This window comes from Xyrauchen texanus, chromosome 11, assembly GCF_025860055.1.
Source record: "Xyrauchen texanus isolate HMW12.3.18 chromosome 11, RBS_HiC_50CHRs, whole genome shotgun sequence".
NCBI classification, from domain to species: domain Eukaryota; kingdom Metazoa; phylum Chordata; class Actinopteri; order Cypriniformes; family Catostomidae; genus Xyrauchen; species Xyrauchen texanus.
In genome coordinates this window covers 45,408,095-45,433,094 of record NC_068286.1, presented here as the reverse complement: position 1 = coordinate 45,433,094, position 25,000 = coordinate 45,408,095, and the positions used below count along the sequence as shown (strand labels likewise).

Below are 25,000 nucleotides of genomic sequence, written 5' to 3'. Positions count from 1 at the left end.
TGTAAATTGGACAGATTGACAGGTTTAATTCTGGAGACGTGAAGCACAGGGTGGATGCGACTGAGGAAAGGTGGCAATTTGAGACGGATCACCACCGGGCTAATGACCTTCACGATGGGAAAAGGTTAGATGAATTTGGGCCTCAGCTTACAAGAGAAGGTTAATGAGTTAGAGACTCGCATCCAAACGCTAGTGGAGGTCAGTGAGAAAGAGAAGCCTGTAGATAATGTTCCGGATGCGAGTAGTACAGAGAGCAACATACACACTTTGGTTCCGGCTGTAGAGCCCCTGCAGCAGGGCATTTGGGTGACGTCTCGGCAGCATACTCGCTCAGCAAAGAGACACCACTCTCCAGTTCCTGTTAGGGTTTCCTATCGATTCTCCCCATTCATTGATACACCCACTGAGAATCATGTTGAAAGAGCCCTTGTTATTGGTGATTCTATTGTAAGGAACGTGGAAATAGAGACTCCAGCTACTATTGTTAATTGCATTTCGGGGGCCAGAGCATCTGACATCAAATCAAATTTACAAGTGCTGGCTAATGCTAAACGTAGATTTTCTAAAATTGTTATCCATGTCGGCACTAATGATGTCCGGCTTCGCCAGTCGGAGATCACTAAAGATAATGCTAAAGAGGTGTGCAAATTTGCAAAAACGATGTCAGACACTGTAATATGCTCTGGTCCCCTCCCTGCTCATCGTGGTGACGAGGTTTATAGTAGATTAGTGTCACTAAATGGCTGGATGTCTGAGTGGTGTCTGAAGAATAAAATAGGATTTATAGACAATTGGAAGAGTTTTTGGGGTAGACCTGACCTGCTAAAGAGAGACAGACTCCATCCCTCCAGGAAAGGTGCCGCTCTCCTCTCTAGTAATTTTGCTCATAGTCTTAATAATGATAGTATTTGACTAACTGGAGCCCAGGTCAGGAAACAGACAAACTGGTTAATCCGAACGTCTGCTAGCTGCCTTGAGACGTCACACAGGTCACATAAACTACAACACATAGAGACTGTATCACCTAGATATCTCATAGAGACTGTGTCTGTTCCCCGAACTACCCAATACAATACCCTCACTAAATCATTTAGAAAAATGGAGGAGGTGTTGCTAAACATTTTTGGTGTTACTCAGAGGACAGGAAATAAATGTCTTTTGAACTAATAATGCTTAATATTACACCTTCAGATATAAATAAAAAATCTCTGTCATCTTTTGTCCTTGCTACATTGTATAGATCACCCATTTGACTGAATTGTCAAACCAAACAAAAGCAAAATATGGAGTGCCACAGGGATCAGTTTTAGGGCCTCTGCTTTTCTCCATGTATATGCTTCCCCTGGGAGATATTATCAGGAATCGTGGAATAAGTTTCCACTGCTATGCCGATGATACACAACCTTATATATCTTCAAACTTGATGAGATTTCACAATTCTCCAAATTAGCAGAGTGCATCAATGAAATAAAATATTGGATGGCCAGAAATTTCCTTCAACTCATTTCTGACAAAACAGAGGTACAAATTATTGGACCAAAAAACTATAAAAATATACCACTACAATATAATTTGACTCTATATGGATGTACTGTTACATCATCTTCAACAGTGAAGAAATTAGGTGTTATATTTGATACCAATCTGTCCTTTGAAAATCAAATTACCAATGTTTGTAGAACAGCATTCTTCCACCTAAGAAATATTGCTAAATTAAGGCACATGCTCTCTGTTGCTGATGCCGAAAAACTAATTCATGCGTTCATGACCTCAAGACTAGATTATTGTAATGCATTACTGGGAGGATGTCCAGCAAGATCAATAAATAAACTTTAATTGGTTCAAAATGCAGCAGCCAGAGTGCAAACGAGAACCAAGAAATATGATCATATTAGCCCCATTTTATCATCATTACATTGGCTAAATTCCGTATTAATTAAAAAATTCTGTTAACTACATACAAAGCTTTGAATGGTCTCCGCAGTACTTAAGTGATCTTCTACCACTATATATTCCATCACGTTCATTACGATCGCAAAATTCTGGCCTGTTAATAGTTCCTAGAATATCAAAATCCACAAAAGGAGGTAGATCCTTTTCATATTTGGCTCCTAAACTATGGAATAGTCTCCCAAACACTGTTCGAGATGCAGACACACTCACTCAGTTCAAGTCTAAACTAAAGACTCATCTATTTAGCCAGGCATACACCTAATTCATCCTCCAACCCAAAATTAGGCTGCTTTAGTTGGGTCTGCCGGAACCAGAAACCAGAAACCAGAAACATTGATCATGGTTTATAACTCTGCAATAAATTGAATGGCATCTAAGCTTATATTATTTTATTTGTTTCCCTGTCTCAACCTCGGGACTCCTATCCTGAGGTCACCAGAACCGGCTTGATCCAGCACCATTCCATGGGTGAAAGTCAGGTCAGGTTTTGCCTGCATTGTTGGGTCCAAAGTTCCTAGAAGAATACGAAAACCTGTATTCACCTACATAATGGAATCCATGAGGCAAACGGCACAATAAACCCAAATAATGATTTCATTAAAATATAAAAATTCAAAAAGGTTTCTGAAAGAGTTGGGTTGGGGGGTTGGTTAGCGGATAGGAAATATAATTCGCTCAGTATACTTTACGACCACAAAGTGTGTCTGTTTAAAATAAAGATCAGTCTGTTTATACTAATAGGAAACCCTCTGACAGCTTCAAAGTCAGGTTGATGTTTTTCCAAGGCCAGTGTCTCTTTATGTCTGGATGATGATGATGTATTCATGTGACACTCACTGTCCCAGTTTATTCAGTCAACTCCTCACTGCAGCCTGTCTGATCAAACAAGTCTCATACAACTCAAGCAACTTGTGTAAGTGTGTGTGTGTGTGTGCTGAGATAGATAGCACAATCCACATGTGAACAAAATTTGTTTATGAAAGACTGAGAGTTTGCATCTGTATTGGCAAAGACAACATGAGAATGAAGGTGGGTGTTTTGTGCATGCAAATATTTGCATCTGAAGTACAAGACAAAAAGAATCTCCTCTCGTTTCCTCTTAAATTAGGTCATATCTGAGTGTAGCACACTGCCACACAAGAGCTGTCACCCCGGAAACCAGAGATGCCCCACAGCACTCCGGGAGTATGACTGTCACACTCGCTCAGCACAGCAATTAAAGCCCCCCCCCCACACACACACTCTCTCAAACTGCAACACACAATCTCCAAAACAAACCTGCAATTATTATTTTAAAAACACACAAATGTCTGACAGCTTAAAAAAGGGAGCGGAAACAAACAATCAAACACACATTCACCTACTCCTGAGTCCACCAGACTAGCCTTTGTCATATAATGATTTTTTTAAAGTTAAGCTTGGCAAAAACACTGTAAAAATGAAGAGTGAACACAGTTGGCAGCGATTACAGCCTCAAGTCTTTTTCGGGTATGATGCGACAAGCTTTGCACACCTGGATTTGGGTATTTTCCGCCATTCTTCTCTGCAGATCTTCTCAAGCTCTGTCAGGTTGGATGGTTGGACTGTCGGTGGACAGCCATTTTCAGGTCTCTCCAGAGATGTTCGATTGGGTTCAAGTCCGGGCTCTGGCTGGGGCACTCAAGGACATTCACAGAGTTGTCCCGAAGCCACTCTTGCATGTCTTGTCTGTGTGCTTTGGTTCATTGTCCTGTTGGAAGGTGAACCTTCAGGCCAGTCTGAGGTCCTGAGTGCTCTGGACCAGGTTTCCATTAAGGTAATCTCTGTATTTTGCTGCATTCCGCTTTCCTTCAACCCTGACCAGTCCCCAAGTCCCTGCTGCTGAAAAACACCCCCACAGCATGATGCGACCACCACCATGCTTCACCGTTGGGATGGTATTGTGCAGGTGATGAGCGGTGCCTGGTTTACTCCAGACATGATGGCCTTTAGGTGCTTTTTTGCAAATTCCCGCCCTCCGCCCTGCCACATCTACGAACTAGACTGACCCATCCTCAAATCTCGTTACCTTTCACACATTCAACACAAATAGTGAAATTTCACATAAGAACCAATGTGCTCAATTTCTTTTCCTCTGACTTTTCTTCTGACTTGTTTAAACTTTCGCCTGGCACCGCAGCGTGTCCTGCGTCGCAGCTTTTTACAGCCCAAAGTGTTGATGTCAGGCGCGCTCAGGTAAACAAGGTCATTCTTGCATGCGCGCCAGTTTCAAACGAGTGACGAGGTAAATTAACACTTACACCATCAACAAACATATTTCAAATCAGCAGTAAAATCTGACAATACTGGAATCATAAATTGTGCTTCATTAACTCAAATTACGATAAAACACGTAATTTTTCCCGGCTTGTACAGATAATGTGCATGCATGTTCAGACAGGAGATGTCTGTACCGAAAAGGTGATTGGCAGGGCTGGACTGGTAATCTGACATACCGGTCATTTTCCTGGTGGGATCAGGGGAGGACTGGTTATTGGGAGAACCGAGGGGTCTGGTGGGTCGGCCGGACCCCTCTGCCCCCCCACTAAATAACTTTTGGGCCAGTTGCTATGTAAAATCCCGGGCCAATTTCTCTTCCCAGTCCAGCCCTGGTGATTGGTTCTCTTAACTCTCAGGCGCTCAGAGCTACTTGGTTGAGCGTTCCAATTTTTCCCATTCATTTAAATCAGCGTTTCTCAACGGGCGGTACCGCCCCCTAGGGGGCGTTTGGACAGTGTTGGGGGGCGGTGTGAACGAGGCAGCAGAGAGGGGGCTCAGGCACAAATGGGGGCGTTACTCAGAGGTACTCAACAGGCGGCCTGCGCAAAAATCTTTTCAGCTCTTCTCCTTAGCCTATGTCTTCGTCTTGCTCGGATTACTTCTGCCACTTCACCAGGAGGATATGCCAGGAGAGCCGCTTCCTAAGTTACACATGCTTTTAATAGGCGGAGAATTTTCAGCGCAAAATAGAGGCGCTTTCACCGGCTTTTTCTGTACATAACGCTGAATACATAATTAGGCGCAGTTTACGCTTCCCTCCCATCTATTTATGTGACACTCCCACTTTCCCCTTGTCCATCCCATGAATGCATATGCATGACACGAAAGCGCATTTTGCCATTTTCAATTGCGACAGGCAATCTGCGCTTTCATCTCGGTGCGTCCCGTTCAGTACATACCTCGCCATGGTTTTATGCGCACTTTGCAAAACAAATACGCCTGAAGTGGGCGCAAAAGCGTTAGTACATCTGGCCCTGAGAATTTTAATTGTAATGTGATGATCGGGTGCGGATATCTAATCGGAGAAAATCATTGGTGATGGTGAGTTTGTTTTTAACAGCTGATTCGGGTGACGTTAGAGCTGATCCGCGCATCTCTACTCTGCAATGTGTAATTGGCCGATGGGAATAATAAAGTCATAATAATATAAATATTGATTTTATATTATTTGTCTTTTTGCAGCTATTCACCTAGTATATTAATATTAACTTAAGTTCTCTCCCTCGTGTCCCGCAAAATCAGGTCTGCTGACCTGCAACAGAGCAATAGCCAGGTGGTCACCCTACGTTACTCACTGTTATTCATCACAACGTTTAAGCCTCTGACAACTCATACAATGTTCATTTGAATGTAAAATAAAATTATGTCTGTGCAAATTAATGAATTCATATTTAAATGTTGCTAATAACCCACTCGCCTAGTTACCGCAAATGATCTCCATAGCAACGCCTAAAAACAAATGCCGCAGCTGTCAGAGTGGTAGAAATGACCGTTTGTAGGCTATTCAAATTTGAAGCCTAGTATATATTGCCTAATTGAGTGCGCGAACGACCGCTGCTTTTTCATTGGCCATTTAGGTTAGTTACGTTATTGTTCACGTGATTGGTTCATCTTAAAAAAAATTGTGTGTGAGCCTGAATTTGTTTGAATTTCTAAATACATTTGCAATACCTTTCAAACAATCCATGTGTTTTTGCATTTTTTCCAAACACAATATTACTCAACTTGAGGCTTTTACATGTAGTTTAAATACAATAAGAAACTTCTGTTTCAGTTTTTTTTTTTACCAAAAACTCAGGCTTCAGGTATCAGTGTTGCAATTGTTTGGCTGTAATAGTATTTCTGAAGTGTTTTTGTTTTTTTTAGGGGGCGTTAAGAGGATCATGAAGAGGTCAGGGGGCGTTTGTTCAAAAAAGGTTGAGAACCACTGATTTAAATAGAAGTGACCCATCTCTGCTAAATAATCTCTGAATCCGAGTGTCACTGCGGACATCAACCAACTCCTGTCCGGAAGAGCGTGTGAAGCCCACTTCACAGAAATATTTTACTAATGCATAATAGAATAGAATATTTTATAAACATAATAAAATATATATAAAAAATATATTTTAAATTTTTTATAAAAACATATAATGTGAAATATATGAGTTAAACAATAAATAAAATTCAATGTAAAATTTACCAAAACTAAAGTCAACCAAAAAAAGAAACATATTTTAAATATTTAGAAATATTTTGATATTTAAAACCTTATTTTTAATGTCATTCATAAGTTTTTAAAGCCTCAAAAGAAAATCACATAACCCTATTTTATTATGCGATTGATGTATTTCAAGTTAAATGTGTAAAAAAGCACACCTTAAGAAATATGACAATTTATATGACAATTAAAGGAATATTCTGGGTTGATCTCAATCGACAGCATTTGCGGCATAATGTTGATTACCATAATAATACATTTTGACTCGTCCCTCCTTTAAAAAAGCATAAATTGAGGTTACAGTGAGTGAATGGGGCCAATTTCAGGACATCTATGAGATGTCCTAACTAATATAGTGAAACCAACATTTGTGTGTGTGTGTGCATTTTGAAGTGCCCCATGGGTTTGAACTGGAAGGTTTCCATGGTTACACGTTAAGGGAGATATAACTGCTTTAAGATCCTTGCATGTATTCGTGTATGTGTCAGTTCTATTATATATGTGTGTGTGTGTGTGTGTGTGTGTGTGTGTGTGTGTGTGTGTGTGTGTGTGTGTGTCCTCTTGTGTTTCTATGTGGTGTAATAGTCCTGAAATATGACATGAAATGTCATGTGGTGGACATCTGTATGTGTTTCTGCTGAGCAGGTTATGTCAAATCTGTCTCCCCCTCTCCTCTGCTTCCTTTGCTCTTTTTTTTTAGTGCTAGAATTCGTTTCGGCCTGTATTTTCAGCCCTACATGTACACATGACCTACATATGAATTACATCAAACTAACATGTATGCCTGTGCTGTGGGAGGGGGCTGTGTCTCAGACTCTGTGCTGGGATCTTCCCCCACACTTTGAGTCTTTCAACTTCATTGAGGATGTTGAGTAAATGTATCTTTTTTCGTTCATTTGAAGAAAAGGGTATTTCAAGGCTCATTAACCTTTATTGTAGGTATTGAACGGGTATGTACGGTTCATATAGCAAATGTCAGATTGATATAGAATGAATAAATAGTCTTACTTTATCTGTCTGCATGTATCTTTCTTTCTCTCTCTCAGGTGTAACAACAGAACTCAGTGTGCAGTCGTTGCTGGTCCTGATGTTTTCCCCGACCCGTGTCCTGGAACGTACAAATACCTTGAGATTCAGTACGAGTGTGTGCCGTACAGTAAGTACACGCACACACAAACTTGATACTTGTGCTGACGTCTCATTGAGTTCTATTGACTCTTGAAATTGTTCTTAAATTACGTGAATGAGTGTTGCTTGATAAGGGAATGTCACTAATACTCCATCAGAGAACATCAATCGTTTACGTCATTGTCATGGAAACGGATCACGATGATGTCAGATGACGCCAGAGTTTGCAGGACTTCATATCAGACTGCTCAGATATTCGAAGAGCCGACAAACGCCAATTAAACATGTTCAGTCAGTAAAAACAGATGCCAACGAATGCCAACAGGGTGAACGCACAGATCCGACAAAACCCAACAAGTGTTGGACATTGGCGTTTGTTGGCGTCTGGCGTTTTTGGGGCAGTGTGAATTGGTTTTAAGAGTGCTGTTGTACTGAATATCAGCACATCGGATGATTCTCACAAAACCCGTCGTGAAAATGTCCTGGTCATTTATGGCCAGTTATTTAGTTTCTGTTTGCTCCACCAATGACGAAACGTACAAACCCAAAGCAGGATCAACTGCTAAATGTCACCAAGCAACCTGGCAGTCTGAAACTCCGTGAACTGGGGACGTGAAGTGAAAAAACAGTGAAGCGTCTCAGTGCTGTTGCACTACATTTCAGCACTCTTATCCAGATTGGAGAACCTAAACTAATCGTATCGATCAGGGGTGTCAAACTCAGTTCTTGGAGGTCCGCAGCACTGCAGAGTTTAGTTCCAGCCCTGCTCCAAAATGCCTCCTTGTAATCTTCAAACACTCCTGAAACCTTGATTAGCTGCTTCAGGTGTGTTTATTTAGGGCTGGACTATGGCCCTCCAGGAACTGAGTTTGACACCCCTGGTATAGATTGTATTCAAACAAACCTCTAACCCTAAATGTTAAACTTTGTGACAAGAATCGACCCGCACCATTTCTGCTAAGAACATGAACGGTACCACAAATGGTACAGCTTGTTGAGGAGAGGTATGCTATAAAGTGATTAAAGGTGCTGTAAGCGATCTTTTTCATGGAAAAGTGTGCACATTTTTTTTCCTGCAGCTAATATTAATGAAATAAGTGTCCTGAGACATCTCACCAGTCTCTGTGACAGCTGTAGACTTTGTAAACAACAAATAAAAATGTGTCTGTGGACCACAGACACTGACTCTTTTCACCTGTCAATCATTTTGCTCGTTCTCATAGTTTTGCATTTGAAGTGGATCATTGAGGCTGTAATTCATAATGTTTGTCAGTTGAGGGCACTATTGTGCCACTGTTGAGTTTGACATCCAGTGGAACAAACAATGCTGCTCTTTTGCTCAGTTTTGGTCTGAAAATTATCTTTGGAGGGCGGGATTTTGGAATAAGGGGGCGTGGCTAATTCAACAGCTCAGTCACGTGAAAGCTTCAGAAATCGCTTACAGCACCTTTAAACTTATGATTTTTGCCTGGCGAGTGAAAAAACAGGTGGAAAAAGGTGTCCTCAGAAAACCTATTTAGATCACTACTGAATCACATTATATGAGCGCGAAGAATCGTCTTTGTTCCGCAACTGCTTTCGGATCCTTGAATAACGTATAATGTGCAAGTAAGGGCAGCCGGTGGACTTTCTGGTGCCCTCCTAGAGTAAGATGGTGCCCTCTCAGGGAGTTGGTGCCCTACACAGACTGCGTAGTCTGCTTATATGGAGCGGCGGTACTGTGCCCGCTGCTGTTCATCTATTGTCCAACCTGTCAATCATCCGAGGGCACAGCAATGTGGTTTCAAGTTCTCACGCTTTCTGTGGGGTTGGTGTCCCAATCTGTGGTGGCCATTGCAACGGTGACGATAAATCAGTATCGAATGACTGCGGCACTGGCAGCAGGAAAAGCCTGAATGCACTCACACTACACAATCATACGCTTTCACAAATGGGTGGAATATCTTGCACAGATCCACAATGACAGAAAGGACACACTGACAGGATGCACAAAGCATTGCTCTTGACCTTTTGACCATAAATCGTAATGCGAGTATGGGTAAGGAGAGGGGTCATGGTAAGTGCATACATGTGTGTTTGTGACCATCTGGTGGTAAACATTTTTCCACAGGCCTACTAATTAGTGGGAAGTTTCCATCATACACACGGATGCGCTCACGCTCACACACACACACACACTCAGGTAATTAAATTACTCCAGCTTACAGACCCTTGGGAACATGTTCCAAATGTTTTCTTGAGGTTTTTCTGGCTTTCTCTTTTCCCCTGTGATGGAGGAGTTGGCAGAACTCCAGTCAACCTCTCAGCTTTTGGCCTCAATAAAGGATGTCTGTTTTATCTACCGGTACAAACTTCACCCCATACACAGCACCTGTTCCTTAGATCTGTCTGATGAACTACTGTATAGATTTGATCATTTAGAAATCGCCACGGAAATGTTGAAAATATCATAAAAAACGTTCATTGTGTTTTTCAGGCCTGGACAAATCACCTACTGATGTGTCGAGTAAAACATAGTGATGTCTCATTAGTGAGCGTGTAATTCTTTTGATTAATCATTTTCCTTCCAGTTCATTGGTTGAAAGCAGGGCTGGACTGGGAAGATAAATCAGCCCTGCATTTTAGGCAACTGGCCCAAAACTTGCTGAGCTTTGGGTGATATTGCGACGCCATTTTGTTGTCCGTTCTGCATAACGTTGCAGCTCATTTTAGCTAATCGCGGCCCATTCGGCACATTTCGCGGACGACCCACCGGACCGCTCGGTTCTCCTGATGGCCAGTCCGCCCCTGATTGGCCCCAAAGTGCGTCGGCCCACCAGAAAAATGCCCAGTATGCCAGATTACCAGTCCAGCCCTGGTTGAAAGGTTCACAAATCTGTTTAAATGCGAATCAGTCTGAATATATAATTGTGGCGCGGAGGGGGGCGGGCCTTCACCCTCTGCTCGGCCCCACCCCTCTGCGCCACACTAATATATGTACAATGGGAACATGCGTTGGCGATCTTTGAATTTCAGACTGAGTTCAGTTTAAGAAATATCAACCTACTGTTTCTGAATTCACAGTGAGATCAGTTAAATATAGTAATGCATTTCTCATAGCTGCTTGTCTATAAATATATTGCCTTCGGAGAGCAGTGTGCATTCTTCTCATCTCTTGCAATACATACGCAGGAGACAACACAAGGGCTCCTCTGTGCCTGAACACTTTTGGTGGTAAAAACATGAATTAAACAGTGAAGCTGGCACATTATCGTCCCGAGTTGTTACCTAGCCTAAGAAAACACGGCGTTCCTGCACGAGACCTCGTCAAAAATGTGAGACGCGGTTCGATGGTTAAAGAAGTCAGTCTAGCGCATGTTTACAGAGGCAAAAACACGTTCCGTGTGAACAGCCCCTTGGTCTCTGTTCCATCAGCCACATCGTCCTGTTTCTTGTTTGTGATGGATGGGGTACTAGTAGAGGAAGTCGTAACCTCCCATAAGGGCCAGACTCATTCTGGCTGTTCAGGCAGTTCTTTGTTCATTACCACTGACAGATAATGACGATCTGTTATTGATTCTTTCGCAATGTGACTGAAACCTGACTAGGTGTGTGTGCGTGGGAGACATAATTGCTTCTAAATCAGACCTCCTGGAACCTCAAACACACACACACACACACACACACACACACACACACACACACACACACACACACACACACACACAGTCTCTTTCTCCTGTGTGCTGGCTTATTTATTGAGTGATGCATAAACAGTTCATCCTCACACATATTTCATAGAGGAGAGAAACATGCACACATGCATAAGGGAATATAAATTAAAGCAACAGTTTAGATGTAATATTTATTAAAACTGTAAAGGAAGACTCATGAATTAAATAGTGAATCAGATCATTTTTGAATTCGCTTTAAAATAAAACTGGAAAAGTATCACATGTTAGTACCATATCATGTTAGCCAAAATCATGGTGGCATGGTTTTTCATTTGTTTTGTGTTGAGTTTTGTTTTGTGTTGTTTTGTGTTGTGTTTTGTGTTTTGCATTGTTTTTTTGTGTTGTTTTGTTTTTGTTGTTTTTTGTTAGTTGTGTTTTGTGTTTTGTTTAGTTTTTTGTTAGTTGTGTTGTGTTGTGTTGAGTTTTGTTTTGTGTTGTTTTATTTTTTTTGTGTTGAGTTTTGTGTTATTTTGTGTTGTGCTGTTTTGTGTTGAGTTTTGTTTTGTGTTGAGTTTTTTTTGTGTTGAGTTTTTGTTTTGTGTTGAGTTTTGTTTTGTGTTGAGTTTTGTTTTGTGTTGAGTTTTGTGTTGTTTTGTGTTGTGCTGTTTTGTGTGGAGTTTTTGTTTTGTGTTGAGTTTTGTTTTGTGTTGAGTTTTTGTTTTGTGTTGAGTTTTGTTTTGTGTTGAGTTTTGTTTTGTTTTGTGTTGTGCTGTTTTGTGTGGAGTTTTTGTTTTGTGTTGAGTTTTGTTTTGTGTTGAGTTTTTGTTTTGTGTTGAGTTTTGTTTTGTGTTGAGTTTTGTTTTGTTTTGAGTTTTGTTTTGTTGAGTTTTTTTGTGTTGAGTTTTTGTTTTGTGTTGAGTTTTTGTTTTGTGTTGAGTTTTTTTTGTGTTGAGTTTTGTTTTGTGTTGAGTTTTGTTTTGTGTTGAGTTTTTTTTGTTTTGAGTTTTGTTTTGTGTTGAGTTTTTTTTGTGTTGAGTTTTTTTTGTGTTGAGTTTTGTTTTGTGTTGAGTTTTGTTTTGAGTTGAGTTTTTTTTTGTGTTGAGTTTTTGTTTTGTGTTGTTTTGTGTTGAGTTTATGTTTTGTGTTATGTTGAGTTTTTGTTTTGTTTTGTGTTGAGTTTTTGTTTTGTGTTGAGTTTTGTTTTGAGTTTTTGTTTTGAGTTTTGTTTTGTGTTGTTTTGTGTTGAGTTTTTGTTTTGTGTTGAGTTTTGTTTTGAGTTTTGTTTTGTGTTGTTTTGTGTTGAGTTTTGTTTTGTGTTGAGTTTTGTTTTGTGTTGAGTTTTGTTTTGTGTTGAGTTTTGTTTTGTGTTGAGTTTTGTTTTGTGTTGAGCTTTGTTTTGTGTTGAGTTTTTTTGTGTGTTGAGTTTTTTTTTGTGTTGAGTTTTGTTTTGTGTTGAGTTTTTTTGTGTGTTGAGTTTTTTTTGTGTTGAGTTTTTTTGTGTTGAGTTTTTGTTTTGTGTTGTTTTGTGTTGAGTTTTGTTTTGAGTTTTGTTTTGTGTTGTTTTGTGTTGAGTTTTGTTTTGTGTTGAGTTTTGTTTTGTGTTGAGTTTTGTTTTGAGTTTTGTTTTGTGTTGAGTTTTGTTTTGTGTTGAGCTTTGTTTTGTGTTGAGTTTTTTTGTGTGTTGAGTTTTTTTTTGTGTTGAGTTTTTTTGTGTGTTGAGTTTTTTTTGTGTTGAGTTTTTTTGTGTTGAGTTTTTGTTTTGTGTTGTTTTGTGTTGAGTTTATGTTTTGTGTTATGTTGAGTTTTTGTTTTGTTTTGTGTTGAGTTTTTGTTTTGTGTTGAGTTTTGTTTTGAGTTTTTGTTTTGTTTTGAGATTTGTTTTGTGTTGTTTTGTGTTGAGTTTTGTTTTGTGTTGAGTTTTTGTTTTGTGTTGCGTTTTGTTTTGTGTTGAGTTTTGTTTTGTGTTGTTTTGTGTTGAGTTTTTTTTTTTGTTGAGTTTTGTTTTGTGTTGAGTTTTGTTTTGTGTTGTTTTGTGTTGAGTTTTGTTTTGTGTTGAGTTTTTTTTTTTGTTGAGTTTTGTTTTGTGTTGAGTTTTGTTTTGTGTTGTTTTGTGTTGAGTTTTGTTTTGTGTTGAGTTTTGTTTTGTGTTGTTTTGTGTTGAGTTTTGTGTTGAGCTTTGTTTTGTGTTGAGCTTTGTTTTGTGTTGAGTTTTGTGTTGAGTTTTGTTTTGTGTTTTGTTTTTTGTTAGTTGTGTTGTTTTGTGTTGTGTTTTGTGTTTTGCGTTGTTTTTTTGTGTTGTTTTGTTTTTGTTGTTTTTTGTTAGTTGTGTTTTGTGTTTTGTTTAGTTTTTTGTTAGTTGTGTTGTGTTGTGTTGTGTTTTGTGTTGTGTTTTTTGTTTCATTTAGTGTTTTGTTTAGTGCCTTTCAACAGTCAATTTTTCAAATTTCAAAAGTGGTGCAAATAATGGTAGATACTAATTGCGCCCTTGTGCAGTAGTGTCAGATACTATTTGCACCAATATTTAATTACTAGCATACAGTATATGGGAATCACTGCAGTGTGTTTTTTGTTTTTATTTACAGTCCCACAGACACACTACATTTACCCCTACCCCTTTACTACAGTAACCCTGGTTTCACACGGGTGAAACCCTGGTTTCACCCTTCTCTTTACACCCCAGAATTCACTGTGACCAAATCAACATTTATATTCATTTTTAACTATTATTTTAAGTAGTAGTAAAGGAAATATTAAGAGTGGAAACAGGAAATAGGATGGGAAAAAAAGTGGGACAAAAGACGCTTTCGAACCACGGTCGCTAGGACAACAGTACGCATTCACACATGGTCTTTACACCCCTCGCCACAACACTGGCATCTAGTTTGTAGTTTCTCATATATTTCTGTGGTTCCACCAGAATACTGGGGTGCAAACAGACACTCCGAATAGTTTTTCATAACAAGTTATATTATTAGCATAGCCATATAAGTGAAAAGCTTAATTGCAAAATTAACATTTTATATTAAAATGTCAGGTTGTTTAGTATAGATATGTCCCATGTTGCTTTAATAACAGAGTGCACACGAGCTGGCATGGACTCTGTAAGTTTGTGCAAAACCTGATGATTCATGTCGGAGCCAATTTCTAGGTTTAGATTAGATTTTGAATATCACATTTTAAATAAGGTCACAGACTCTGTAAATGACACTGTATCACACAAGGCAATAAATATATGAATAAATAAACGTGCGTAAAAGATGCTCAGTCTAGTTCGGCCTGTGTCCTTTTATCCATCAGCCAAGAACGCTGTCCAAGAAAAGCATTTGAGACATTTTTGTGTTTCTCTCTCTCTCTCTCTCTCTTGGTTGTTTTTATGCATTCATTTATCAGGTTGATAGTCTATTGTAGCGTGAACACACTGGATTTGTTTTCAAAAATTATGTTCACTTTCTTAATAGAATTTCTAGAGTATAAATGAAGCATTTTATTACTTTCGTGAGATTATGGTAAGATATGATGCACATATGGAATTGAATTACTATAAAGTATTTAATATTGCGTCATTAATCTGTTGTTTCTCTCTCTTTTTCTCTCTCTCTCTCTTCCTCCCTGTTGTGAATGCAGAAGTGGAGCAGAGAGGTGGGTCCATTACTTTAATGTAATTTAAGTGTGTAATTCACTGTCAGGCTGTTATGGTGTTATTTGATACTAATGACAGATTGGCGATCAGGAGCTCATAATGGTTTGTATTAGGAATGTGGAGGAGAAACTTGATCTGAGACCAGCGCTGTACTCCCTGAATTAGACCTCTATTTCACTCTCTCAGTGTATCTGGTGGTTTACCATGTATCAGATGTACTTGGAGGTGTTGCCACTGTTTAAAACTTAAGCTGGCAATTGTGCTGACCACAAGACGTGGCAGTGCCAACCAGAGTGCAAAATTGAATGTCTTGCAATGTTGTGCCTTTATAATGGACTAGGGGTGAAACTAGACAATCAGGCCTTATCGTCATTTCATTTTTTGCATAGCTAGAGATGAAGATGGAATGACTCATGAGCAGTAATCAAATGGATCAGACCGCTGGTGTGAACACTGAAATCTGGTGAATTGGCATTTTGAAACAGGAACAGACAATAACACGTAAATGACATTTTTACTGGATCCTAAAAAAGCACGGATATGAGATTAGCCTTTAGAATGACAAAACAAACGATCCCATGCTTTAAATAAAGACTAAAAAGCCCCCCCCAAAAAATAAAGGGTAAAGAAAAAATGTCATAGGCGACAAAACATTTGACAGTCTCATGCAATAAACAATCAAATGTTTCTAATAAAAAAGTTTATCAAAGGCCAAGAGAAGTTTCTGGATTGAGACATATTGTGGAAAATGAATACATCTCACACAATAACAGGAAACATCCAGTAAAAGTTAAAATACCAGCCACACTTCCCAAGAGGATGTTCCCTCATTCTGGGAAAGGAATGTTGAGAACGGAGCGTTGTTGCCATGGCAGGCATTCCGTGTGACTGTTTGTCTGTTTGTGTGACCGTGTAAGTATATCTGCATGTTTCCGGGAGGATCAATATAAATCAAAGAGAGTAAAAGTATTAGACGTCCACACACACGCAAAGGGTTTAGCAACAAGGGCATACATTTATCACATATGTATGACGAATGGTGACTATTCCCGGTTTACAGCGAGTCTCAACTGTTCTGATTGGTCATTGACCGTTCGCAGTACTTCAAAATGTAACTGGCATTCCCAGACATGTTTCCCATGGCACAAAAACACCATTGCCATTTATGCCACCAATGCAGCGGGGGTCCTAAAGTCTGAAACCATATTGAAAATCTGGGATTCAAAATCGAATTTAAACCTTGCAGTAAACAAATACGTTTCAGGATTTTGAAAAAATAAACATTATTACGTAAGATATAGACGATATATTGGAGATCGCTATTTTAGGGCACTTCATAAATAAGCAAATGTGTGTGGCTTTGACCATGTTAAGTTCATGACCATGTTTGAAGCTCGCAAGACTCTTTTCGCTGAAATAAAAATAAATCGATCAATCAAAAATAGAAGCATTTTCACTTGGGGTCTGTTGGACGTATAAAGTTTGATGTGCATACAGCTTAAAGGGGTAGTTCACCCGAAAAATGTAAATTCTCTCATCACTTACTCACCCTCATGCCATCCCAGATGTGTATGACTTCCTTTCTTCTGCAGAACACAAATGAAGATTTTTAGAAGAATATCTGAGCTCTGTAGGTCCATACAATGCAAGTGAATGGGTGCCAAAAATGTAAAGCTCCAAAATCCACATAAAGGCAGCATAAAAGTAACCCATTAGACTACAGTGGTTAAATCCGTGTGTTCAGACATGACATGATATGATAGATGTGGGTGTGGGTGAGAAACAGATAATTATTTCGGTAATTTTTTATCATAAGTTCTCCTCCCTGCACAGTAGGGGGCGATATGCAAGAAGAATGTGAAGTTTCTCATCTACACCTATCATATCTCTTCTGAAGACTTAAGGATTAAACCACTGGAGTCGTCTGGAGTACTTTTATGTTGCATTATGTGGATTTTGGAGCTTCAAAATGTTGGCACCCATTCGCTTGCATTGTAAGGACCTACAGAGCTGAGATATTCATTTGTGTTCAGCAGAAGAAAGAAAGTCACACACATCTGGGATGACATGAGGGTGAGTAAATGATGAGAGAATTTTCATTTTTGGGTGCACTATCCCTTTAAGAGATTATTTTTGTCTTCACATTTAACGCTCCAGGAATAATTAGGTGACGATTCTCAACAGTTAACCACCCCGACATAAACCTTACAGGGTTTGAGAAGTCAGTGTGACAGATTTTCAGAGCCTCTTGAGGTATTCTTCAGGAGTCATGAACTGTAAATCTGTCTACTAGTCATCAGATATGATTTAATAGAAGTAGCTGTTCTCTCTCTCTCTCTCTCTCTCTCTCTCTGATCGTTTCTGCTGTTGAACGGCCCATTGCATTTGTCAGTGGGGCGAAGTCACTAAGCAGTTGGACCACTTTTGCACGTTGCATGTCAATTAAAAAACCTACATCTTATTGACTAACCACCTGCAATCTTGTATAACCAGGTTTGTCCCACTTTATAGTAGGTGTCTTTAACTACTTTAATACATAAAATACACAGTATTTATTGTGCAACTGTGTGATATTCTGCAAAATGTGCACAAGATTCACATTTGCTGCAATGGTACATTAGGTTTAGGAGTAGAGGTTGGGGTAGGGTTAAGTTTAGGGTTAGGGTTGGGGTAAGGGCAATGAAATGCAGTTTAAATGTAAGTACGGGGCAACAACATGTTTGTACATAAAGACACCTAATATAAAGCTCCTGTACTTTGTCTTTTGATCATGTCAACAGCAATTCATCAAATGATAACATAATAAAATTAAAAACTACTACTTGTAATTAGACATAATACATACAATTTTTAGATGTGTGTAATGCGATTAGAGATACTTTAATGGATTACATGTCAATTGCATTATCTATCGTCAGTTTTGTCTTTCAAAGAAATGGCTTTTTGATTGAAATGAGTGTAAATTGGTACTGAATACACTTAAACTTCATGATTTTATCAAAACATGCAATAAAGTAATCCAAAAGTAATCAGTTACCTAAATAAGTTACTATCAATAAGATATTGTGGAGCGGAGGGGGGCGGGGCCAGGCTAGAATGTCGCACGCCCGGTCCCCAATCGGCCTGATGGGGCGCGCGAGGGATAAAGGCGTTTCGAGAGAGAGAGAATTACGGGCATGTCCGTCATGTGTGTTTATGTGTTTTGGTTTAAGTTTTCATTAAATTATTATTTATATTGACAGCCGCTCCCCTCGCGCATCCCATCAGTCTGATTGGGGACCGGGCATGCGACATTCTAGTCCGGCCCCGCCCCCCCTCCGCTCCACAGATACCTAAAAAGACCATTTTATGGCGCTTTTCCACGGCACGTTACGGTTCGATTCGACTCGCCTCGACTCTACTCGCTTTACTTTTCTGAGCTTGCATTTCCACTGCAGTTTAGTGCCGCATCATCGTGGGTGTGATTATAGGATGATCGTCATAGTTGTGCCGCCTCTACTGCCGTGACATCATCTTAAACACGACACAAACATTTCTGACCATAAACAGTAACACGACCGCTAGCTGTTAGCTACTAGCTCATTGTGCTGCATAAAGCAGTTGTTGCATGGGGATTTTACACAAGTGTAACAGTTTAATTGGGCTGATTGTTTTAGAACCTTCCAGTAGCTGCTCAACTAAATAAAGTGAAGCTTTCAAGCAGAGTATAGAGTTAATGTAACAAAACGTACCATCCTCCATCGTGACTGAGTCCAGCGCACTCTACCTCCCATTGCTCGCCGGTTTAGATACCGTCCATTTCGTCTAACCTCTTCCACTTTTCCTTGATGGTTCTGTAGTCACTTAAGTTTCCCCTAAACCGTTGGTAGGTCTGATGGTAGCCGTGTGCGGCCAACAGCTGAGACACTTCCTGTGAGACTTTTTCATTTCGCTCGTCGCTAACGAGAGGAACGTCTGCCCCTCGTTTATTGACCACGGCGTGGTTTTGCACACAGACGTTTTCACAATTCAAAAGTCGCATGAACAAATGATACTGCTATCGCTGTTGCTAACTTTAAAACTAGCGGGTTGATGTCGCGTGTTGGAAATCCAGTGACGCCGGTAGTGACGATTCTCTCTGACCAATCAGTGATCTGCAGGGTTATGACGTCACATTTAGTATCGGCTCGGCTCGCTTGGAACTTCGACCGAGGTAGTACTAAAAAAGTACCAGGTACCAGGTACTATCCACCAAAAAGCGAGCAGAGTCGAGTTGAGTCGAGTTGTACCGTGCTGTGGAAAAGCCCCTTATAATTGGGTAATTTGCAATCAGTACCAGATTACATTTCAGATGTAATTTACTCAACACTGGTTATAACACTTATCAAGATAAACAATGTATTCGAACAGACTTTCACATTTTAAAGAGTCAATTTATGTGCCTAGATCACAGTTATGGAGCAATGCTTTATAGTCCCGTCAGGTCATGATGGTCTGCTGTATCCTTGACAACCTACTGTAGCACTCAGCCAAAATTTTTGGGCGTGTATGCATTGTTACCTGATTTGCATTATTCCTTTAGTGAATCTGGCGCTTAAACAATACAGACTACGCATGCAAATAAACAGTGCTATCAGCAGGTGTGTTTTCTACATTCAGAAGTTTGACTTCAACTCACCTTATTCCCCCTCTTTCAGTCTTTCTCTGTCCAGGTGTACTGAGAGGTGTTTACCAAAGCGAACACCTGTTCGAGTCAGACCACCAGTCTGGATCATGGTGCAAAGACCCCCTACAGTCATCCAATAAGATTTACTACATGCCCTGGACACCGTACCGTACAGATACACTGACTGAGTACTCATCTAAAGAGGAGTTTATTGCGGGTCGCCCCACCACCACATACAAGCTACCGCATCGGGTGGACGGCACGGGGTTTGTGGTGTTTGACGGTGCACTTTTCTTTAACAAGGAGCGTACACGCAACATCGTTAAATTTGACCTGCGAACTCGCTTCAAGAGCGGCGAGGCGATCATCGCCAACGCCAACTACCACGACACCTCGCCGTATCGCTGGGGCGGGAAATCTGACATCGATCTAGCAGTAGATGAAAACGGACTCTGGGTGATTTACGCTAACGAGCAGAACAATGGACGAATTGTAGTGAGTCAGCTCAACCCATACACACTGCGAGTGGAGGGGTCATGGGACACGACCTACGATAAGCGTTCGGCTTCCAACGCGTTCATGATCTGCGGAATCCTCTATGTAGTGAAGAGCGTTTATGAAGATGATGATAACGAAGCGCTGGGGAATAAAATCGACTACATGTACAACACCGACAAGAGTCGTGAAACGCACCTCAGCATTCCCTTCCCAAATTCCTACCAATACATCGCAGCGGTGGACTACAACCCCCGAGACAATTTGCTCTACGTGTGGAACAACTATCATGTTGTCATATATTCTCTCGACTTTGGCAACAACGACAACAGGCTGGGCTTTGGTGAGTCTCCATTTTATTTCAACAAATTTGAGCTACGTGTTTCAGTGACATTTAATTTCGAATCCCAATAATCTCCCAATCTGTATTTATTCATCATCAGTTAAAGGGACAGTTCACCCAAAAATGAAAATTATCTCATTATTTATTCACCCTCGGGATATCCCAAGTGTGCATATTTAAAGAAAAATATCTCAGCTCAGTTGGTCCTTAAAATGCAAGTGGATAGTGATATCACATTTGAAGCTCCAAAAATCACAGACAGTCAGCATAAACGTCATCCATACGACTCCAGTTGTTCAATTAATGTCTTCTAAAGCAATACGGTCACTTTTGGTGCAATCAATATCAATAAGATCAATATTTAAGTACTTTTTAACTATAATCCAACGCTTCACGAGAGGGTGGAGATCACTCTCTCGGGTGATGTATTCCGTTGCCACGATGACTGTGGAGCGGAGGGGGGGCGGGGCCGGGCTAGAATGCCGCACGCCGGGTCCCCAATCGGCCTGATGGGGCGCGCGAGGGATAAAGGCGGCTGGTGACGACGGTTCGAGAGAGAGAGAATTACTGGCATGTCCGTCATGTGTGTGTTTATGTTTGTGCTTTTATACCGCTCTCCCCGTGCTCACTGAAATTAGAGACAGGTGTTAAACATAATTTAGCTCAGGTGCAAGCGGCCTTACCGCTTTCTCTCCCGGACGGGCGCGTGACCACGCCCCCGCTGCCACATAGACACAGAAGTAATCTCACGTTCTCCATCGGTTAAGACATCCAGGACCGCGTTCCACCTTCTCACTTGAAAACTACATGCGTCAGTTCTCACGAATAGCCAATGCGATTACATCACGCGCATACCGCTATTGACCTGAAGCATGATTTTGAATATTTATCTTTTTTCACAACAAACGCGATCTCGCTTAATAAGACATTAATTTGAGAGCTGGTGTTGTATGGATGACATTTATACTGACTGTCTGTGATTTCTGGAGCTTCAAAAAAGAAATCTCCATCCACTTGCATTATAAGGACCGACTGAGATGAGACATTTTTCTATTTTTCTTCAAATGTGTTCTGGTGAAGAAATGAGGGTGAGTAAATAATGACAGAATTAAAATTTTTGGGTGAACTTTCCCTTTAACCAGGCAACATTAAACATTTTATTAGAGGGTCAATGACGTGACGCTCATTTTTTTGTCCACGTCTAATAATTTATTCAAAAATTCATTACAAAAGTAATTCACACAAGACAATATCTTGAATGCACCTCTTCTGCGTTTTCAATTACTGAGTTCGAAGTCAGTTTTGATATTTTTTCTGGAGCTTGAAGTCAAAAATGTCATGTGGTGCATCCGTCTGGAGACCATGCCCAATTCCCACTACTTACACACTTACCTCGTGGTGGCGCGGCTACCTCAATTCGGGTGGCGCAGGACAAGTCTCAGTTGCCTCCACTTCTGAGACCGTCAATCCGCGCATCTTATCACGTGACTCGTTGTGCACGACACTGCGGAGACTCACAGCATGTGGAGGCTCATGCTACTCTTCACGATCCACGCTTAACTCGCCACACGCCCCATTGAGAGCGAGAACCACTAATCGTGACCACGAGGAGGTTACCCCATGTGACTCTTCCCTCCCTAGCAACCGAGCCAATTTGGTTGCTTAGGAGACCTGGCTGGAGTCCCTCAGCATGCCCTGGATTCGAACTCGCGACTCCAGGACCCCCAATATTTTGTCATTTTAATGAAAAGGCACATTTGTTCAGGTCATTTGGTGCAACCATGAGACAACTTCTTGATATTCTTGACTTAAAAATGAAACATATGATTGAAAACTTTTTTAATTATAAGTCAATAACCATTTTAATACCTTTTACTTGATGGTTGCACCACATTGACAGTTTTTAAAGTCATTAAATACATTTTTGTACAAAATGCCTTTTAAAACATATTTGACAAATATTTCTAATTTTGATCACCTCGGACAACCTGACATTTGTCAGTGACCCCAGAATAGTTTCTAAAAGCATTTGCGATCCTTTTTATATGATCCCTGTTGTGATTGGTTGAATCACATATTGTCACTGAAGTGGTCACACCCACCGTAATTAAGTTTGACTAAAGGTTATATTTGTAACAATTTGCATTTGTAACAAGTCGGGCGTTTAAATGAGTTCTGCGAGGAGTAAACTGTATTATCCCCACACAGTCAAAATGTGAGAATATGGATAAGATATCTTTATTTCTACTTGTTTGTGAATGCCAGACACAAATCTCCTTGGAACTAAACTGGCAGAGTTATAGCGCTTGTCGTTTTCACTCTCTCATACAAATATTCATGTCAGTTTCACAAGAGACCTTCCGGATTTTTCCTCAGACTGGAGTTTTCTCTGAAAAATGGGATTGTGTTGGTAATCACAGTCCATTAGTCAGGTTGTTTTTCAATTTGTTTTCCACCTCCTTCAAATTTAGAGTTTGGGCACTGCTTACATACACTATATTGTATTGCATTTTAGTCAGCTTGCCAGCTCAGCTGAAATACAGCAGAATGAATCATTATCTACAGTTAAACTAACAGTTATTAACTCCAGCATCTGCTGACATCCCCATTAGAGCAGAGCAAGTCTTTGCTCTAAACAGGGTCCAAATCGAGCATAATGTGTAAAGTTTGCTTAATAAATTGCAAATAGACTCTCACCTTCCCTGACAGTTCATTACAGAACAACTCACGCAACAAGCCGTTACTAAATACACTTTTCAGTCCTGGATATTTGAACGTCACCTTGAATCTGCAAATTAGTACTTGTAGAATTTTGTGCTTCATTTTTAAAACTAACCTCCAGAGTTGTAATGTGTCTGTGTATGTGTCTGTGTGTCTGTGTGTATGTGTCTGTGTGTCTGTCTGTGTGTCTGTGTGTGTGTGTGTCTGTCTGTGTGTCTGTGTCTGTGTTTGTTTGTCTGTGTGTGTGTGTGTGTCTGTGTCTGTGTGTGTTTGTGTGTCTGTGTGTGTGTCTGTGTTTGTTTGTCTGTGTGTGTGTGTGTGTGTGTGTCTGTCTGTGTTTGTGTGTCTGTGTGTGTGTTTGTGTCTGTGTGTATGTCTGTGTGTGTGTGTGTATGTGTCTGTGTATGTGTCTGTGTGTATGTGTCTGTGTGTGTGTGTGTGTGTGTGTGTGTATGTGTCTGTGTGTGTATGTGTCTGTGTGTGTGTTTGTGTGTGCGAGTGTGTAGGTGTGAGCGTGTATTTATCACTTTGTGGGGACCAAATGTGTATTTTTGACCTTGTGGGGACATTTTGTCGGTCCCCATGAGGAAAACAGCTTATAAATCATACTAAATTATGTTTTTTGAAAATGTAAAAAAAAAAAAAAGAAAGTTTTCTGTGAGGGTTAGGTTTAGGGGTAGGGTTAGGTTTAGGGGATAGAATATAAAGTTTGTACAGTATAAAAACCATTATGTCTATGGAAAGTCCCCATAAAACATGGAAACCAAACATGTGTGTGTTTGAGTGTGTGTGAGAATGTGTGTGTTTGTGTGAGTGTGTGTGTGAGAGTGTGTGTGTGTCTTTGTGTGAGAGTGTGTGTGTGTGTGTATGTGTCTGTGTGTCTCTGTGTGTGAGTGTGAATGTGTGTGTGTGTGTGAGAGTATGTGTGTGTCTTTATGTGAGTGTGTGTGTGTGTGTGTGTGTGTGTGTGTGTGTGTGTCTGTGTTTATGTGTGTGTCTGTCTGTGTTTCTGTGTGTGTGTGTGTGTCTGTGTTTCTGTGTGTGTGTGTGTGTGTGTGTGTGTGTGTGTGTGTGTGTGTGTCTGTGTTTTGTGTCTGTGTTTGTGTGTGTGTGTGTGTGTGTGTGTCTGTGTTTTTGTGTCTGTGTTTGTGTGTGTGTGTGTGTGTGTGTGTGTGTGTGTGTGTGTGTGTGTGTGTGTGTGTGTGTTTGTAAAATAACCCTGCCTGTTTTTTCTAGATAAAAATCCTGTTCATCGAGTGTTATTTACACAAACTAATGCAGATGAGACTGCGTCTAATGGTCGTATCAAAGACAATATTAATAAAACAACACCAGCTTTGAGTAGTTGCCGGTTGAATTAATTTTAATACAGTATCATTAGTGTTAAAATGTCGACTGCAAATCACATGTGAAGGAAAAATGCACAAAACGAATCATTTTTTTGAAGTGCAGCTGACTAGAAATAGAGCCCATTGTGAAGACTTGTAAATAACTATTTACTCACCACAGCTTTTGCATCTTACTCTACATATAGTCACAAACAGCGTACATACCTGAATGACAAACATATTCTTATTGCTTCTGCTCTGGCTAACAGAGATCTCATGTTTATGGCAAACCCATGGAAGCCAGTTTCCACCACAACAGTTTGAGAGAATATTACATTATCCCAAGATTACATTTCAAATTTATTACATAATATCACAAATTATTGAGTTAGTATTCAGGAGTATCGCTTTTTTAGCAGTGGCCACCTAGAGTATATACCAGGGCTGGACTGGTAATCTGGCATACCGGGCATTTTCCTGGTGGGCCGACGCACTTTGGGGACATTCAGGGGAGGACTGGCCATCGGGAGAACCGAGCGAGCCGGTGGGTCGGCCGCGAAATGGGCCGAATGTCTATCCAAAACAAATGATGCATC

General features: G+C 40.4%; 2 protein-coding genes across 3 annotated transcripts in view; both read left to right on the top strand.

The window, feature by feature from the left end:
• The window catches only part of LOC127652091 (adhesion G protein-coupled receptor L3-like), a 156,878-nt gene that overhangs the window by 55,634 nt on the left and 76,244 nt on the right, over window positions 1–25,000 (top strand). Inside the window, exons 4-6 of the mRNA XM_052138153.1 lie at window positions 7,498–7,607; window positions 14,857–14,871; window positions 19,549–20,355. Coding sequence (XP_051994113.1) covers window positions 7,498–7,607; window positions 14,857–14,871; window positions 19,549–20,355 — 932 coding nt within the window. The remainder of the gene's footprint in view (window positions 1–7,497; window positions 7,608–14,856; window positions 14,872–19,548; window positions 20,356–25,000) is intronic.
• LOC127652078 (histidine-rich glycoprotein-like) overlaps window positions 1–25,000 on the top strand; it is a 133,654-nt gene that overhangs the window by 103,928 nt on the left and 4,726 nt on the right. The window lies entirely within an intron of this gene.